The sequence below is a fragment of the Molothrus ater genome, chromosome 2 (assembly GCF_012460135.2).
Source record: "Molothrus ater isolate BHLD 08-10-18 breed brown headed cowbird chromosome 2, BPBGC_Mater_1.1, whole genome shotgun sequence".
NCBI lineage: Eukaryota > Metazoa > Chordata > Aves > Passeriformes > Icteridae > Molothrus > Molothrus ater.
This window is the reverse complement of record NC_050479.2, coordinates 5,112,473-5,131,976: the sequence shown is the minus strand read 5'-3', so window position 1 is coordinate 5,131,976 and position 19,504 is coordinate 5,112,473. Positions and strand designations below refer to the sequence as shown.

At 42.6% G+C, this 19,504-nt stretch overlaps 1 protein-coding gene across 3 annotated transcripts in view; it reads right to left on the bottom strand.

Moving 5' to 3' along the window:
- The window catches only part of ABCG1 (ATP binding cassette subfamily G member 1), a 59,670-nt gene that overhangs the window by 7,949 nt on the left and 32,217 nt on the right, over positions 1–19,504 (bottom strand). For 2 of the 3 annotated variants that reach the window (XM_036381788.2, XM_036381806.2), the window contains exons 3-14: positions 14,846–14,963; positions 13,974–14,106; positions 12,533–12,583; positions 10,376–10,521; positions 9,505–9,628; positions 7,584–7,698; positions 6,609–6,757; positions 6,344–6,445; positions 5,083–5,251; positions 4,217–4,317; positions 2,567–2,725; positions 448–566 (exon numbers count right to left, since the gene is read on the bottom strand). In XM_036381788.2, the coding sequence (XP_036237681.1) occupies positions 448–566; positions 2,567–2,725; positions 4,217–4,317; positions 5,083–5,251; positions 6,344–6,445; positions 6,609–6,757; positions 7,584–7,698; positions 9,505–9,628; positions 10,376–10,521; positions 12,533–12,583; positions 13,974–14,106; positions 14,846–14,963 (1,486 nt within the window). Of the gene's footprint in view, positions 1–447; positions 567–2,566; positions 2,726–4,216; positions 4,318–5,082; positions 5,252–6,343; positions 6,490–6,601; positions 6,758–7,583; positions 7,699–9,504; positions 9,629–10,375; positions 10,522–12,532; positions 12,584–13,973; positions 14,107–14,845; positions 14,964–19,504 lie in introns of all 3 variants that reach the window. The other variant, XM_036381817.2, reaches the window with a different exon arrangement.

Sequence of the window (19,504 nt, the reverse complement as noted above, 5' to 3'; positions counted from 1 at the left end):
GGTGACACAAATCCTGTGCCTCTTGTGGCAGTGCTACTGCAAAACTCAAAAACAGGCCTTTATCCAACAAACCTATCTAGGATACAGCAGTGAATTATACATTTTTCTTCCAAAATGAGGTGCTGGCATCAATTTCTCAGTTGGTGATGCCCCATTATTTCATACATCCACTACTGCAAAATCCAGGAAGATTTTCACGCTGTGCAATCCCACTGAATTCAAAGGGACTGACATGGAATTGTGGCCAGCAACCTGTTCCTATTTATTTCACAACATCAACAACTTAAAATGCAGAGAGATAATGTGGTTTACATCACATGTATGAGTATGTTTATACTCTAAGAGAACATGCTGAGAACAGTCCTTTTGGCACCCAAAATAACCAAGCAAGCAAAGGCAAACAAGCAGCATGTCCAGATGGGAGGGTGAAGGCCTCCCCAGCAGTACCTGACATAGGAAATGTAGGACATCCACTGGAGGTATGTTGGGATGGTATCAAAGCTGACAAAAAACCCAGAGAACAGGAGGACTGGGATGGCAGTGACTGGGCCCACAAAAGTTGCCACCTGTGAAGAGAAGGAACAGAGTATTTCTTGTCAGAAAGACAGAGAAAAAGCAAAAATTAATTTGCTCTTCTATTACTCCTAGGAAAAATTCTACTGCCCCAAATTATTACAGTTTGAAATAGTATAAAATTGATGATTTTTTTTTCTTGTGAGGGGAAGAGCAGAAGCACAGGGATCATGCAGTAAGGCTATGCTGGTCCCCACAGGGTGGCACAGAGAGGGAATCAAGTGTTCTACTGCTGAAAGCTTGACAGCATCAATGCATATTGAGGTCAGAATCATCTGTTCTGCTGTGGAATGGTCACCTCAGCACATCTCCTGCCAGGAGTTACATGGCCAGCTTCCAGCCATGCCAACAGATGCCACTCTCCCTTCCTTTCCAGAAATTTGGATTTTGGGCAGCCTTTTCCTACCTTTCTTTCTACAGCTTTTCTGGATGTGCATGGAAGAACCTTCTGAGCTACTGTGGAAAATTTCCAGTTTGTGGGGATGCAGAAACACATCAGTCCTGCAGTTCCCAGGAGCTGCTCAGTCTGGGATGGACAGCAAGTGAGAATCCACCCAAGCAGGGGCAGGCACAGCCCCTTCAGGTGGGGCAGGAACTTCAGAGCCTCCCATCCAGGGCATGTCTGTGCTTGGGGGTGAGGGGGGAGCAGCAAGAACTCTGCTACAGCAAGAAACTCTCTGCCTGTCACCTCTCAACAAACGTCTTGGGGACACAGCAGCCGTGACAGGGAGCAGAGTTAGGGCACAGCAGAACTCCTGTGAGACCATGAAACACCATCAGTACTGTTTTAACACCATCAGTACTGTTTTGGAAAATGTAGCTGGGGGTGTGTGTTCTATCTCCATCTGTCAGAGCTGGGGCAGCTCTCTGCTGTCCATGGGGCAGTTTTTTCTTTCTCTCTCCCACAGCCAATCCTCCCTGCAGGAGATCTCTGCTGTCCATGGCCACTGAGTGTCCCTGCAGGGCTGATCCAATCCCATCATCCCATGGGGAGATGCTGCGCCCAGGGGAGGAGCCAAGCATTCCTACCTGGATCCAATCTGAGGTGCTGGGACAGCCCAGCAGCCTTTGCCCAGTGCATTGACAGAGGAGCAGCTTCTGCTGCCCTGCATGGCCAGAGGGAGCCCAGGCCCATCTCCAGCAGCCCTGGAGCTGCAGAGGAAAACTCCCCCCTTGTGCAGGATCCCTGCTCCAGCAGAGCCACAGCTGGCACTGCAGGAGGGCTGAGCCCCCATGGGATGGGGCTGTGCCACCCCCTGACACACAGGGGGACAGGGCCTGCTCTGACTCTGGCAGTGGAGTTTTTTTTGTTTGTACTATTGCATTTGTATTTTTATTTTTACCCTAATAAAGAACTGTTATTCCTACTCCCATATCTTTGCCCGAGAGCCCCTTAATTTCAAAATTATAATAATTCAGAGGGGGTTTGCATTCTCCATTTCAAGGGAGGCAGGAAGGCTGCAGCTACGACTGAATGGTGCCACCACCCTGACCCACATGGGGTCAGGTCCTGTTCTGACTCTGTCGGTTTTTTTTTGTTTGTACTATTGCATTTGTATTTTTAGTTTTCCTAGTAAAGAACTGTTATTCATACTCCCATATGTTTGCCTGAGAGCCCCTTAATTTCAAAATTTTAGTAATTTGGAGGGAGGGAGTTTGCATTCTCCATTTCAAGGGAGGCAGGAGGGCTGCAGCCACCATGGGATGGCACTGCTGCCACCACCCTGACCCACAGGGTGTCAGCTCCTGTTCTGACTCTGTCAGGGTTTTGTTTTTGGGTTTTTTTTGTTTTGTTTTGGTTTTGTATTATTGCATTTGTATTTTTATTTTTTCCCTAATAAAGAACTGTTATTCCTACTCCCATATCTTTGCCTGAGAGCGCCTTAATTTCAAAATCATAATGATTTGGAGGGATAAGGTTTATATCTTCCATTTCAAGGGAGGCTCCTGCCTTCTTCAGCAGACACCTGCCTGTTCAAAGCAGGACAAGTACCTGCAGGGATGTGGAGGCTGCCCCTATGAGCAGGCCCAGTGACTGAGCCACCAGGGATGTCATGGTGCCCAGGGCAGCGAAGAGCACGAAGCGCAGCGCGTCCGAGGGCTGGGAGGTCATCCAGTACACGATGCTGCAGTAGGCCACAGGGAACATGATCTGCAAGGACAAGCACTGGCAGTGAGCCCCTGACAGCCAGACACTCACTGACACTCGGAGGGACACAAAAACGTGGGCGAGTGTCACAGACATCTTTTATGGAAAATCCTTTCCTTAGGAATTTTCCTCTGAGAAGCTGAGAGGCCTCAGGAACAAAATGTAACCAATGGTTATCTGCTGCTGTGGAATGCAACAGGTGCATCTGTGATTGGTCTCATGGGGTTGTTTCTAATTAATGGCCAATCACAGTCCAGCTGGCTCAGACTCTCTGTCCCAGACACAAGCCTTTGTTATCATTCCTTCTTTTTCTATTATTAGCCAGCCTTCTGATAAAATCCTTTCTTCTATTCTTTTAGTACAGTTTTAATATAATATATATCACAAAATAATAAATCAGCCTTCTGCAACATGGAGTCAGATCCTTGTCTCTTCCCTCTTCCTTAGACCCCTGTGAACACTGTCACAGGGGGGTTCCCATTAATCCACAGCTCTCAGCCTTTCCGTGACATGACAGGTGGAGGATACCTGTCTTTCTGCTTGGGCATTTAAAAAAGGATTCCACTCCCAACCCTTCACCCTCCTGTGTCACGGACGTATTTTATGAAAAATCCTTTTGCTAGGATTTTTTCTCCTGAGAAGCTGAGAAGCCTCAGAGGAAAAGAAAAACAATGATTATCTGCTGCTGTGGAATGCAACAGGTGCATCTGTGGTTGGTCTCATGTGGTTGTTTTTAACTAATAGCCAATCACAGTCCAGCTGTCTCGGACTCTCTGGTCAGCCACAAGATTTTATTATCATTGCATTCATTTCTATTCCTTTATGGCCTTCTGATGAAATCCTTTCTTCTATTCTTTAGTACAGCTTTAGTATATAATTTTCTTTTAATATAATATATATCATAAAATAATAAATCAGCCTTTTGAAATGTGGAGTCAAGATTCTCATCTCTTCCCTTCTCCTGAGCCCCTGTGAACACCACCACACTGCCTTGAATGAGGCTTGGAGTGACTCAGGGCTGCCCTCCTCACTCTGCACAGCTCCTGAAAGGGGCCTGTGCTCAGCTGGGGCTGGGCTCTGTCTCCAGCAGCACTGACACAACCAGAGCACACAGCCTCGAGCTGCACCAAGGGAAATCCTGGTTGGATAGCAGGGAAAAGGTTTTTCCAGCAAGGGTGAGAAAGTTCAGGAATGGCTGCCCGGGGAGGTGGTGGAGTCCCCATGCCTGGGTGTGTTTAACAAAGCCTGGATGTGGCACTGGGTGCCAGGGTTCAGTTGAGGGCTTGGGGCTGGGCTGGACTCGATGGTCTTGAAGGTCTCTTCCAACCCAGGGATTCTGGGAATTCTGATTCATCCCTGAAGCTTCACCAGACACATCTGGACATTTTCCCCACTGTTCCAATGGATAAAATACCAGTACTAATCTTCTTGGCAAGAGGGCTTGTCATTCATGAACTGAAATGGTTCTGTTTTATTGAAGAGTAGAGCATGTACCTGGAATGGAACATCAGCCATGGTCTTGGCCAGGTAATAGGCTTTCAGGCTGTACCAGTAGTTCAGATGCTCTCTGAGAAATACTCCCATCTCAAGGGGAACTGCAGAGAACACAGATTATTCTGTCAGATTGGCAGGTGCAATGCTGCTTCACATAGAAACAACTCAAATGTTGTTGTTAAACACATAAACCCAAGATTTATCCCTGTCTAATCCTGCACTGCTGCAGTCCCAGGATGGGACTAGAACTCTCAGGTTTTTGACAGAGCAGCAAAAGTGTCAGTGATTTGTAATGAGATATAAAAGGTCAACCCCTAGAGCTGCTCACTGTTGGGACTATGGACCAGTCTACTCAGATGATCTGAACTTCCCTTAAAGAGGACTTTTCAATTAAAAGTGGTGTCAAAACTTAAAGAACTTGGTTATTCTTTGTGGTCCAACAGGGAATCCAGAGTAACAGAGCAGGTATGAAACAGTCCATTCTGCAGGAGTTTGCTTCTGACACCACGTGAATGAGCTGATTTTATGCAGGAATCATAACTTGGAAGCCCCAGATAAATTACTCCATCCTCCCTAAGTCCAACCACGAGCTCAGGGCATGGCTGAGATGCACTGGGATAAGGAAAAATTCCAGTCCAGGACTGTAACACTGAACTGTCTGTGCTGGAAAACACTGGGAAAACTGGGCAGGGAGCAGAGCCACTGGCCCAGCCTGTTCCTGCTTGCACAGCACTGCTTCTGGGGGTGCAAGGTTTATCCCCACACCTGTCTTAGAGGCAGAATCCCAAGTCAGCTGCTGTCTTACAGCAACCCAGACACATTCCAGCAGCCCCTCCCTGTGCTGTGACACAGCACCCAGCACTCACAGGTGAGGACAGTGGGCATGAGAGCAGCAAACATGAGGAACAGCATGGAGAAAAAGAGGAACCCCGAGTTGCTGAGGACTTTCTTGGCCTCATTTCCGATGCCCAAGTAGAGCAATCCGATGAGCAGCCCAATGCCAATGTGTGAGGTGATCCTCAGGTGTGTCAGGACCTGTGGTAAGCAAAGAGTGGCATTTATCAGGGAGCCTGGGCTCAAAAACAGTGACAGTGTGGCTGAAATTGGATAGATTGCAGGAAAGGAGCACTTATGCCCAGAAAATCTTATATAGAAACCATGGAGTGGTTTGGGTTGGAAAGTTAAAGATCACCAAGTTCCAATGCCCTGTCATGAGAAATGTTCATTTCCTACAAAAACTATGAGCTTCCCACGAAAATTTCTTCCAGGTAACAGAGGCAGGAACTGCAAATGCTGCAAGCTGAAATCTCCCTGTCTGACAATATCATGGAGCCACTGGCTCTTATTCTTCAGGGGAAAGAGACTTTCTGACTAAAAGCTAAATTTCCCCAGAGCAGAAGAGAAGCAGAAAAGGCATTTCAGGCTTGTGTAGACCCAAGTAACTTCATCAGGAATAAATTAGCTTTCTGTGCCTTCTCTGCAACACAGTATTCTCACAAGAGGCTGGGAAGAACAAGAGAAATAATAACATTGGGAACAATTGCAAGCCTTTAGAGTCGGGCAGGAAAAAAAATTATTAAAAACAACATTGTCCTTCAATCTATGCATCAGCAAATCAGTTGCAGTTTCTCCTGATTTTAATCCATTAACTTAATTAATCCCTGTTGACAAATGCACTTATAAAAAGGAGGAAGGGAGAACAAATTATGGCAAAGAAGCAAAGTTTTTATCTACCAACTTTCATTTACAAAAATGAAGATTTTAAGTGGTAACATTACATCACACTGAAGTTATTATCTCCTCCATCCTGAATTTTCTGGAAAACCTAATTTTGTGACACAGCACTACAACTTCCCACTCACTTTTCAGTAGGATTAATAACTGTATAAGGGACCTGCCAGCACAGAGGGGATTTGAACTTTGGGTTTTTAGGCCAGGTGCTTCTGAGTAGAAAGCTGTCATTGACAATGAAGATGGCAGAGTTAACAGCAAGACAGAGAGATCAGCCTCTTCCCTTTGGAATTCTGTGATAATTCATGGGTGGGCTGCTGGACAGGACCTTTGAGGAGCCTCCCACCCAGCTGGACAGACCTTTTGGCCACAGAAGTTATTACAACTTATTCTTACCGAGTCCCTCATGATGGTGAGGAAGGTCCTTTTGAAGAGGATGCAGAACTGGGTGAGGCAGCTGGCAGAGAAGCTGTGGCAGCCTTCCGTGGAGGAGGAGTCCTGCAGGAACACGCACAGAACAAACCCCTTCCCCTGCAGCTTCGCTTTTCATGCACAAACGAAAGCCCACAGCCCACTCACATCAGCTGAGCGTGCCCAGAGCCTCCTCCACCGAGGGAGGGTTTAAGTGCCCTGCCCTTCCCTGCAGAGATGCACAGAGTACCTCCTCAGAGGGCCGGTGCCACAGGAAGGGGTTCAGCTCGTGCTCCCCAGGCGCGTCTCTCTTGTAGTCGGAGTCACAAATCCTCTCCCTGACAGCCCTGACCAGGCGGCTGCTCTGGTCCCCGTACTCACCCGAGGCCACTTCCATCACTGAAAAACACAGCTCGAAGTTACTGCTTTGCAAAGGGTGAACTTACAAATTACTGCTTTACAAAGGCTGAAGTTACTGCTTTACAAGGGTTGAAGTTAGAAATTACTGCTTTGCAAAGGCTGAAGTTACTGCTGACCAGGTACAAGCCTTGTTGTTAAATCCCCTTGATGCACTGACAAAACCAGATTCTTAACTTTTAAATTTTTTATTTTAAATTTTTTAAATTTTGAATTTTTTTTTTTGTACAGGCTTTAAAATGCCACGTGCAAATTCATATCCATACACAAACAACACTTAAATGTTTTAATTTATCTTTCCATAAATCTTCAGAGAGATCTCTTCATCCTGGAAGTTAAATGAACCAGTTCAGAGGAAAGGCAGTGAATACAGAAAATAGACAAAAGTCTACTTTTGTGGCACTTTCCATTATTTTTAAAATTAAGAACCACACTGAAAAAACCCTCAATGCTCTAAGCTGTACTACTGCTCAAGATAAAAAGAAAACAAACAGAAAACTGAAGCCACTTTAAAAAGATACTAATATTAGTTACTATGAAACACTAAAGAATACACTTTATCTTTTATTTCCTGGACTTCTAACAGAGAGCAATATTCGCTAAATTGCACCACTAGGTGGCATTCAAATTACTTTGGAAAAAAAAAAAATCTGATTACTTTTACTTTGGTTCATATATGGATAAAGCACATAAGAATATACGTACAGAAGTATAAATCACACCATGGTTCCCTTTACCCTGAAGGTGATAAAATTATAAAATGATAAAATACAAAATAAATGACATAAACTATTCAAGCTGTCCTTACCAAAATCTGCTGGGTTGTGGTAGGTTGGACAATTCAGCCCCAAATCTCTCAGGTAAGGGACAAGGTTTGTTACCTTCCCACGGTAAATGCACTGACCTTGACTTAGAACATAGAGCTGGAAAACAAGAAGAAAAAAAAAAAAGGAAATAGAAAAAAAAAAGAAATAAGAAAAAATGTGGAATAGTCTCAACCAAGAATAACCGAGTTCTTTAAGTTTTGACACCACTTTTAATTGAAAAATCCTCTTTAAGGGAGGTTGAGATCATCCGGGTAGACTGGTCCATAGTCTCAACAGTGAAAAGAAAAAAGAAAAAAGAAGAAAGAAGAAAAAAAGAAAAAGAAAAAAAAAGAAAAAGAAAAAGAAAAAGAAAAAGGAAAAGGAAAAGAAAAAGAAAAAGAAAAAGAAAAAGAAAAAGAAAAAGAAAAAGAAAAAGAAAAAGAAAAAGAAAAAGAAAAAGAAAAAGAAAAAGAAAAAGAAAAAGAAAAAGAAAAAGAAAAAGAAAAAGAAAAAGAAGGGAAGGGAAGGGAAGGGAAGGGAAGGGAAGGGAAGGGAAGGGAAGGGAAGGGAAGGGAAGGGAAGGGAAGGAAAGGAAAGGAAAGGAAAGGAAAGGAAAGGAAAGGAAAGGAAAGGAAAGGAAAGGAAAGGAAAGGAAAGGAAAGGAAAGGAAAGGAAAGGAAAGGAAAGGAAAGGAAAGGAAAGGAAAGGAAAGGAAAGGAAAGGAAAGGAAAGGAAAGGAAAGGAAAGGAAAGGAAAGGAAAGGAAAGGAAAGGAAAGGAAAGGAAAGGAAAGGAAAGGAAAGGAAAGGAAAGGAAAGGAAAGGAAAGGAAAGGAAAGGAAAGGAAAGGAAAGGAAAGGAAAGGAAAGGAAAATAAATAAGAAAAAAGTGAGATAGCATCAAAATATTTGAACCTGTTGCCTGATAACATCTCCTTGTCCCTGTGGGAAGAACACCTTGGGAAGATCTGTCACCACTCAAAATTAACTTTGCATGGAATCACAACTAATGGAAAATGTAATGCCTGGAGCTGGAATTCTGCACACATTGCCTGCAGGACTTCAAACACATTAACACAGAAACACACTCATTCCAGCCTTTGGCACATGCTGAAAATAGGCAAGGAGCTGGAGAGCCAAGCCATCTAATTTCCACACATTATGGATATTTTGGGCAGGGATGGAAGGAGAGCTGGGACAGCACAGCAACAGCAAACAGCTCCATCACTCTCACTTTTAGCCACGATTTTGACTTTAAATAAACCTCCCTGCCAGACTGGCAATCTGCAAGAGTTTGTTCACCTGTGGTGGTGGAGGTTTTCTCTCAGCTCTCACAGGGCTAATCTAAATCCTCTGACAAGACTAAAATACATTTTTTATCTAGCCTAAACACATGTGGTCCACATGCCATTGTTGGCTTGGAGAAAAGTTCTCTGACTGACTTAATTTCAATTAATTTTCAATACTAAATTTGATTATTATTATTTCATGTGTATCTAGGATACACAGATCTATTGCAGACATTGACACTGCAGCTCTCCTGCTTTTATATTGCTCTGATTTACTTCAGTGACAGCCCTGTGCAAGGGTGAGGCCATCATAATCACCAGTGCAATGGTCTTGATAACAGCAAGATTCTTCACAAACATTGCGCATAAATAAAGGAAACAGGCAGAGAAGAAGGAAAAAAAATAATAAAAAAGTCTATTTTGCTGTTATTTATTTAATTTCTTTATACGATTTGTAGCCATCAACCAGAATTATTCACGTTTTTTTGATTAAAGAGGTGGTTATGCCTTTTTGATGGGTTTTGGGTTTTGATGGTTTTTTGATGGTTTTTTGATGGCTTTTTGATTAAAAGGTGGTTATGCCTTGAAAGCATAAGCACCCTGACCTACACATGCAGAGAAAGTCTGAGAGCAATACCTGGTCAAAGAGCTCAAACAGTTTTGCACTGGGCTGGTGAATCGTGCAGATGATGGATCTGCCACCCTGGGCCAAAGCCTTCATCAGAGAGACCACCTGAAAACATGATGCACTGTCCAAACCACTGGAAAAAAAAACCCAAACAAGTTTATTATCCACAGGCACCACTCAAAACCAGCACATGCATTTGCTACAAGGTATCCCATTATTATCCTTTGACAAATCTTCTCTGTAGCAGTTTCATTTTATCATATGCCAGCCTTATGCTTGTAACTTCTCCATCAGGCTTTTAATTAAGTTGGAAGCATCCCTGAGAATGAAAAAGAGTATTGTCAAAGCTGCCTTAAGGGACTTCTACATTTTAGGGCTGCAGATTTAAATGCTCCCAGCTTTAATGAACAGATACATATTCATAGCTTTGCCAGCCTCCTCCCAGACTGATCACATTCATTACCAAAAGTCACATTTTAAAATGTTTACATTCAAGCAGTCTTTGCTTGAAAAACAAAATCCATGCCACAATATTTTCCTCTCTTTTCCTTCCTTTCCTTCCAGGTTGTGAATGTTTTAAATATTACCTACAGCCCCACAGTCCAGCAGTTTGTGTCTGCTTTAAATATCATTTACAAACCTACAATCCAGCAGTTTGTGTCTGCTTTAAATTTTACTGACAGCCCCACAGCCCAGCAGTTCCAGCAGTGACCCAAGGCACCAAGAACCCAAATCAAATTATTTCTTGGCCTAATTCAGCGCTTGCAGACAACACAAAATGAGCTTTTTCCAAGGATTTAGAGGGGAATGGCTTTTCTGTAGCTGTGTTCTACTATGCAAAAGCATTTTTGTCTATGTTTGATTTTTGGCCTTGAAGTACCTGGTGGGTTCATCAAAGAACATGACAGGGGGGTTGTTCACCAGCTCCAGAGCAATGGCCAGGCGTTTCCTCTGGCCCCCAGAGAGACTCCCAGTCCTCGTGTTGGCACAAGTCAGCAAACCAAGGGCTGTCAGGATTTCCTTCACCTGGAGGGAGCAGAACATTCCAGAGTGTTGGAACATGACAAACCTCCAGCCCCTTCACTGATGTTCATGGAGGTTGCAGACCAGCTCCCAACTTTGTTCCATCGCCCACGTAAAGCCTTTTCCCATCTAATGTATTTATTAGTCATTTATTAGACTCAGTGTTGACAGGTTTTTCTGCCAATTACTGTTTTGACCCAAATTCTGCTTGTTTGTCCTGCATGACCTCACTCAGTGAAGAGGTGAAAAAGGAGTGGAAATCAGCTCTTCTGTAGCTGTGTATTTATGGGTATGGCACTGACATCAAAAGAGCTTTGCAGCCTGTGAGGGGCTCTTACACAGTGAAACCAAGAAGCTTCTTTCAGTACAACTCTGGGGCTGTCTCTACCAGGGATCTATAACAAAAACCAGAGGATTCTGTGGAGCAGTGACCTGCTTTATCTCATCTCTTCTCCACAGTCTCCTCTTTCAAGTGCAGCCATTGATTTCAAGTGTTTTCCTTGCACTCAGGGTCAATGCAGTTGTCACAGGGACTCTCAGATGTTTGGGATTCCCTCAAGGCACAGCCTCAGGAGGGCACAGCTCATCCCAGGGCTTTTGGAGCAAAAGGAGGACAATCCCAGGCTCTAGGATTTTTTCTGTTTCAGTGACTGTAGATCTGGGCTGGCATTCCTATATATGGAAAATGGCTCTTTGGCTTCAATAAAAGCATGGACACAAAAATGAGTGAATCCATGAGCTACATTGCTCATTCAATTAACAAACTCCACCACCTCAAAGGTAGAAAGCAGCCCAGACATTTAATACTTCACTGAAGCTTAGGAAACAGAGCCCACCATTTTTCAAAGCATCAGCTGCTTGGATGGAGAGAGTTTTCCAGAAAGAGTGCCTGACCTGGTGAAAATTGCTGACACCAACCAGGGCCTGACCCTTTGCTTGTCCTGATTTTGATTTCCAGGAGTTCTCTCTCCCAGAAAGGGGGAGTAAAAAATGTAACAAAACCCACCAAGCCTTGCTTCTCAGAGAAAAAAACCCAACTGCCTCATTCCCTTTATCTCTGAGAAGGGTAAACAGGACTCAGGCAGCACAAGCAAGGACAACTAGAAACATAAACTGTGGTTCACCTGAGGATTTTCATGGTCCCTGCTTTAAACAGGAGTCTGCAATCCTGCTGGCACAAGTGTATAAATTCATAATATTTATCTGTGATAAACATTTATTCTCCAATTTACAACAATAAAACTAATTATCTTCTCCTGCACATGAACTAGAAAATTCTTCTAGCATGTGTTGAATAAACAGAGCACAGATTTTAACTCAAAGAGCTGCTTGTAATTACAGTGACAGTGTGAAAAAGTGAATTAACTTGCTTGGCCTAACTTCACTAAAGTGTAAATGAACTAAGGCTTCCAAAGTAAAATTAAGTTAACAGCTGTTTCTACAGAAATATATTTTCCAATAAGAAAATAACCTGTGTTTCTTTTTTTCACAACAAGTTGATTCCTATAAGTTTCCCTTTCTGATTTTCAAGGGTTCTTTTGAGTCTGAAGAAATGCCCATTGCTCCAATTTGGAAATAAACACAGGGAAAGGACAATCACAAAACCAGCTGATCTACCTAGGAAATTGCCACAGGTTTCATATTTCAGGAAAAGTTGTGCTTTTCTCCATGGATGGGTTAGAGGAGCACAGGTCCTCATGCAGGTCCAGCTGGGTGATTTATCTCACCCCACATGAGATGCACACTGGAGAACCCAAGGTGCATTGACAGGAATCCTGCAGAACCTGTGGATTTGTTTCAGTAAACCTTTCACAATTTTCCAGTCTTGTACTGAAAGCAGCTTTCATGGAGACTGCAGTGAACATTCCCTCCTAATGCACATGTCAGCCTAGAGAATATGAATTATTCTGTCACTGCAAGTCCAGTGCAGCTCAATGTCAGATAAAAATGTCTGCTTTACAGAGCTCACTTCTTGGCATCCCCCAAATTCCAGTTTGATGGGCAGTGTACGTACCATTTCTCTCCTCCCTTCATCTTTCTCTTGAAGTTTCAGATGAGCAGATACCTGGAATGCAAAACAGTGGAATTTGATTTTGAGCTGCTCTGAAGCACAACCACCATCTCCAGAGGAGATGTCTCAGGCACAGCAATCCAAGGTATCACTTAAACAACTCCTTTCAACCCAGTCAGAAAATCTGAACTTGAACTACAATGTTCCAGTCACAAGCATCACATTTTTCTGTGCAGTAAATAACTGAGTTTAATTTGACTTAGGAAAAGCACCTGAGAGAAAGTGTATTAAAAAAAAGGCCATTCTGCAAGTCAAAGAGCTTTACAGGAGGATGGGGGAGTAACATATTTTGCACATCCAAAAACTTCCCAGATAATCCTAGAAACAGAGTTTATTTGTGCTTCATTCTCACTGGAAGGATAACTGAACTCTGCCATTCTCCAGCATGCAAACAAGTGAGCACAGAAATAAATAATCTTGTGAAAGATGTCATCTGCTGTCCTGAAAGGCAGCTCCACAAAACATCATGATTAACCTTTCTTAAAAGCAATTAAACTGTTAGGTAATTATTTTTTGTCAGAGCCTTGATTGATTAATTTTAGACAGCAACTATAATCTGGGCCAAATTCTGCAAAAGTGGTCCCGTGGGATTCTGATGAAAACACTCAAGTAAACAAAAGAGACAAAAAACTTCTCCACAGAAAAGAGCCTTTGCAGAAAATCAGCCACATAAAAACTGGAGTGATTTCTCCTGGCCTAAAAATTTGTGAATTGAGCTGGCACAGTGTGAGCAACCTGAGCCTTGTTTTGATAACAATTTCTGAGAAAAACTGGCTCATTTCTCAAGCTGAGCTACAGACATTTCCAGACTAACTGGTCAAGCTGGCAATTCATAAACTTGCTGATGTGATGCAAAACAGTGAGAAGAATTAACATTGCCTGTGCATCTAGGACTTATTCTGTTCCTGTTTTTTTTTCCCCATGAAGAAATGAAAGAGATTTTATAAAATGCCTTTATTTTTAAAAAAAGGCACCAAAGAGTAGAAGTGGCAGAGAGATCACACTGAAGTGTAAATACCAATTTTCAGTCAGAACATGAAAGATGGGGAGAAAGAGAGAGAGATGAGGTTACTCATCCACCACCCAAGCAAACAGATGGTCCCTACAAAGGCTCATTTGTGAAGAATTTCAGGTTCCATTCTCTAGATCTAAGGAGCAGACACTTAGATCTCCTTCCAAAGCATAATGCTGGGCACAAACTGGAAATTATAAAGCCAAAGAAGGATGAGCCTGAAATGGAACTGAAGGCATCACCAAATTCCGAGAACTCTCACTGAGCGGGATCGGACGGGGATAACAATCCAGGGGCAGGACCAAGGGCACAGCACAAACCATTCTCCATTTTCTGCTGCTCAGACAAATTAGAGCAAGGAAGCAAGCTCACCATCATAGCTTCCTGGACAGTGAGGTGAGGAAGGAGCATATCATCCTGCATGATGTAGCAGGACACCTTGCGGAAGGAGCGCAGGTCGCGGGGCTGCCCGTTGATGAGGATTTCTCCTTTCATCCCCGTCTCTCTGAAAGAGCAAAACAACCAGAGGTGAATATCACCATCACTTGTGCTCCCAAATGACTCAGCATCTGGAAGTCATAGGCAGTTGCTGCCACTGTGAAATAAATCTGGTAGACTGGATAGAAATGAAATTATTTCCTGATTAGCCTTTCTTTCATAAAAAGCTTCATGCCATGATGCTGAAAATTTTACTCAAAATTTATGCTGCCATATATAAATCTGAAGAAATATCAAGAACTTGAATTTGAGGGGTTTTTTTAGGTTTCTCTATCCTGTTCCTTATGCCCAAATGACAAGACAGAGACACCTTGTATGTCCATACAGGAGGGGATTCAGAAAAATGAAGCACAGTCACTGCATTTTGGTGAAGAAGACATCAACATTATGAAGTGGTGACTAAAAAGAGTAGATTTTTCAAGTGTTTATGTGATTTTAAAAAACATCACAAACATAAGACACTGAGTCAGATTTGTTACGCAGCCAAAAAAGGAGATTTTCTTTATATGTTGTGTTTTTTGGATTTTAAATTGCTTTTTATTTTTGGATCAGACCTGTTGAGAGATAAATCCCAAGTGACCAAAACAGGACACAGAGGAAAAAAGATAAGCAAAAAGAATCTAATTCAAAATCTTTGAAGTGCCTGTTTTTGACAAACTCCAGGCCAAAATTTCTCTTCTGTTGTCTCCACGGAGCCCTCAGGCTCAGTGATTTTATCTTAAATTGGGATTTTCATTGGTACTTACCTGTATCCTGCCAGAATATTCATAAGTGTTGACTTCCCAGCTCCTGAAGGTCCCATAATTGCAACGAGTTCTCCACTGCTGAACTTCCCTGAAATTCCTTTCAAAAGGGTCTTATAACCTGGAAGAAGAAAGAAAGCTCACTGAACCCTTAATCACATCTGGAGGGCAATGAAAGTTCATTTCCACTGACTATTGGTGACAAACAGGCATCAACAGCCACCTCCTGAGGGGCTGATGCCAACATCAGCATGCTGCAATGTCAAAAATAGCTATCAAAGTAACTATCAAAGTAACTATAAAAATAACTATCAAAATAACTATCAAAATAACTATCAAAAGCCAAATTGTGAGTGGGAGCAGCAGTTCCTGCCATGACACAAATGGGATTACAGGGTCTCACACTCTTGCCTCACTGCAGGATGGTTTTTAAACAGGGCTATGAAGCCTTGTTGCCATTCTCTAAGTGGCAGCAACATAAAATAGTGAAATGCTGTAATACTATAAATACTCTGAGTCCTCTCAGAGTATTTTAGCAGGATGCTGTTAAAATATTCAACACTCCAAGTTAACAGTCTTGGAGCAGGCTGCCCTCCAATCACGACAGCTTCAGTGCCAAAATTCTGCCCTCTCACCAAAACAGCAGCTTCTTAGAGAGAGCAACAGCCAAGATCTCAAAGACCTTTTTCCATAAAAGAAATGGAAAAATTGTCCTGCATGACAAGAAACTCAGCAAAAGGAGATGCACAAACTTCCTCATTCTCTTGCCACAGTAACTCTCTTACCAAAGGAACTCCAAAGGCTTTTCTAGACAGGGAGACTGTCCACAGGAACTGTGAAAACAATTTCTAGGGAAAATTTATAGTTAAGAACATGCAGGGCATTTTTCTCATTTAGATTAATCCATTCCAAAACTTCATGCCACCATAATTACATCCTCAGGCAAGGATGTTCTAGAGTGACAACACCACCTCCTTCGAGCATTTCAACTTATTTCTGATTTAATTATCTTTGCCAGTAAACCTTTATTAAAAACCTTAACTTCATGTTATTCTAAGTGTAAGCAAACTGTGCTCCAATGAGAATTCCAGATTTGGACCAATTGCATCCACCTTGCCCTGCAGGATTTCCATGTGAAGGCACAAAAACTGTGTAAGGAAGGTGGAGAGAGCCCTGACCAGCATTTAAATTCTTCAGGATCTCTTCCCCTTTTGTCTTTTTTTTCTTTGCTTGCTTACTTTATTTTAATTAGAAGCTAAAGCTTCTAATAATAAAAAAATGCTAAGTAAGGTGTCAAAAGCCAGTCTCACATGTTGGCAATGTTCATGTGGTTCATTTAAAACCAAAACAGAAGGGTGGAAAATCCATTTAAATGCAGAGTCATGGTTTGGCAATCCATTTTGCCACCCTGGTGGATACGAAGGCAGGATGTAAATCCCACATGTGAACTATCCCAGAGCTCTCATGATCAGCACAGGCTGTAGCTGGAATATGGAAATGCTGTAAAAAAACCCTCATTGTCTGCCAGCTCCTAGAAAAAAAGAATTGTGTGTTATCTTCTCATTTCTCCTTCTTCCTAACATCATTATTTGTTTTCATCTCCACTTATTCTCTTTAAATTTTCTTCTTGTCAATATTCTCAATTCACACTCCCCCTATGCCACAAGAGAGGTAATTTTGCACCAAAAACAATGTCATGCTGCTGTCTGGTCTCCCAAATCCACAGCAAATCCTCTTCCCCAGCACACCCAGCCCAGGAGCAATTCAATAGACAAAAAAATATCTCTAGAAATATCTGATCCTACAATACTCATGGCAGAATAGAATATAGAAATAGAAATGTAGAATAGAAAATGTAACTGACCAAATGGATCAAAACAACCATTTCCCTGAGTGCCTTTTTTTTTTCTAAACAGACCAGTAATTTTTCCCTATAAATCTTGCCCTGGACCTAGAGGAAACAGCTTGTTTGGAAGGCACCAGGGTCACAGGTACAAAAATATCAGAGTATCCACACAGCCTGTTTGTGGCACCAGTCCTGAAAAGGAAAGCAAGGACAATCTATCAAAAGGAACAGCAGCTCTGAGGAGAGAAATCCGTGGCACCCCACAAGGTCAGCCAGCTTGTCCTTCACACCAAGGCCCCCATCCACAGCAGCATCTGAAGGCAAAGGGCAGGGAACAATCAGGCCTTTCAGGCATGGCAATATTTAATAAACTGGAAATGCAGGAACAAAGTCCTTCATTCTCCCTCTTCAGTGTAATGAGAAGCTGCTCACTTCCAACCCTGTTAAACCTGTAAGAGACTTAAATATTAGAATGTGCCGCCAATTATTTGCATTATGCACCAGGCAGTAAATATTGCACAAACTCGTGAGGGAGGATAAAAAATGTACACTGCCATCAACGAGGGGCATGCAACCTTAAAATACAGGCTCAGCAGCTGCAAACATGTGGAAACACAGATATCACTGCCTAAAACTGAAACCTTTCCTCTCCCCACGTAGGACTGCGAGATTTAACATTACACACATTAAAGTCACTTTTCCAGAGTTTCACAAGTGATGATTGGTTTATCTTTAACTGCAGTATTTTCCCCCTCATGACCTTCATGTGTTCCTGTCCCTCTGATAGAGTTTTCCATTTTAAGTATCCTGCACACGATGCTAAATCAGAGCAGGACTCATCACAGAGACACAGAATCAGCTTGAAAAAGACCTCCAAGAACATCAAGTCCAAGCTTTGACTGATCATCACCCTCTCAACCAGCACAGAGCACTAAGGGCCACATCCAGTCATTCCTTGGACATTCCTCCTCCCTGAGCAGCCCCTTCCCCTGCCTGACCACCCTTTCCATGGAGAAATTCTTCCTGAAACTCTCAGCAAGTCACTTGCAATACAGTAAGGAATTGTGATTTAAGAAGAAATAGAAGAAAAGCCCCAAAACTATGAATATTAGATTAGGATCCTAATCACTGGCATTTTAAGTTGCTACAGACCCAAACTCGTCTCCTCCTTTGGCTGGAAGTGCATAATAAGCTTTTCCATTACAAAGGTTAATTTAGCAAACCCACAAAAAGATTTGACACTGTGGCAGCAGTGTGGTGCCCCAGTATAATCCTTTATGAGGAATTAAAGTCCCCTGAGCAGCCACAGTCTCCCCTTTCAGAATATTGAGGCTAATCTTCAACTGAATCAGTTGACCTAAAACTTCTATACGGGGCCACATGTGCTTCACGAGAAACAGATTATGCATTTGGAGGGGATTGTGTTCTCACAGTGAGGGACTGTTCCACATCCACCTGCCACACATCAGGAATTTCTCACTGCCTTCAATCCTAGCAGGCCTGTCACCCTGTTCTTCTACAGTTCTTCTAAAGTTCTTCCAAGCCTTCTGATGTTTACATTTTTGTAATGGATTTTCTCACTCGCTTCTCATGTAAATAATGATTGTTTTGCATTCCTTTCTGGAGGAGGAGAGAATTGATGGTCAAACTGTTGGTTTGACCAGTGTGGTTGGAGAGGTGGCAATTTCATCCTCCAATCCATGGAATTGGAATTCCAATTCCAAACTTTTGGAATTCTATAAATATCAAGGTCCAGAAATAAATGTGCCTTTTTTGCCTTGGACATCTCAGCTGTGAGTGTCGTTCATTTTGTGTCATATTGAGATACAACCACCTTGTTTTCCTCAGTCCCTGCAGCAAGCATATGGCAGAGCTTGGATATGGCAAAGTTTGGATATGGCTCAGTTTGGATATGGCAGAGTTTGGATATGGCAGGGCTCAGATATGGCAGAGTTTGGATATGGCAGAGTTTGGATATGGCAGAGTTGGGATATGGCAAAGTTTGGATATGGCAAACTTTGGATATGGCAGAGTTTGGATATGGCAGAGTTTGGATATGGCAGAGTTTGGATATGGCAAACTTTGGATATGGCAGGGCTCGGATATGGCAGAGTTGGGATATGGCAGAGTTGGGATATGGCAGAGTTGGGATATGGCAAAGTTTGGATATAGCAGAGTTGGGATATGGCAGAGTTTGGGTATGGCAGAGTTTGGATATGGCAAAGTTTGGATATAGCAGAGTTTGGATATAGCAGAGTTGAATGGGAGCTCAAAGCCAGCTCAGTCCAGGGTGGGTGCACACCTTGGGCTGTTCAGCTCCAGTTCTCTCCCTGTGAAAAGTGCATATTGTATGGCTCTATGCAGATATTTACTGTAGGTATTTTGTTGTATTGATTAGTAGTGCTGTATTAATGTTTTAATTGTATGGTAAATGTAGTTTTCTAGTTAAAAGGTAACTTTTGTAGTTAAAACAGGAACTATGTAAGTGGGATATTTTTTTTAAGAAAGGAATGAGGTACTCACACCAGACAGCAGCCCCAGGACACCCCAATCTTTCAGAGAATAAGAATGTATTGATCCATTATCAGAAGAAACTAACTTCTTCCCACCTCACTCAGCTCTGAAGACATCATCAAGATTAAGAGGAAGAAGCTGATGATGACCAGACAGAATCCATTGTTTGAATGGAATTTATGCATCATGTGTGAGGTGTATGAATATGCAACAGGCTATTGCTTTTAAAGGTTAATCCTCTGTTAATGTGAGTCCTTTTTTGGGCTTATTTTGCCCAGAAAAAGGTACCCGGATGTCTGTAA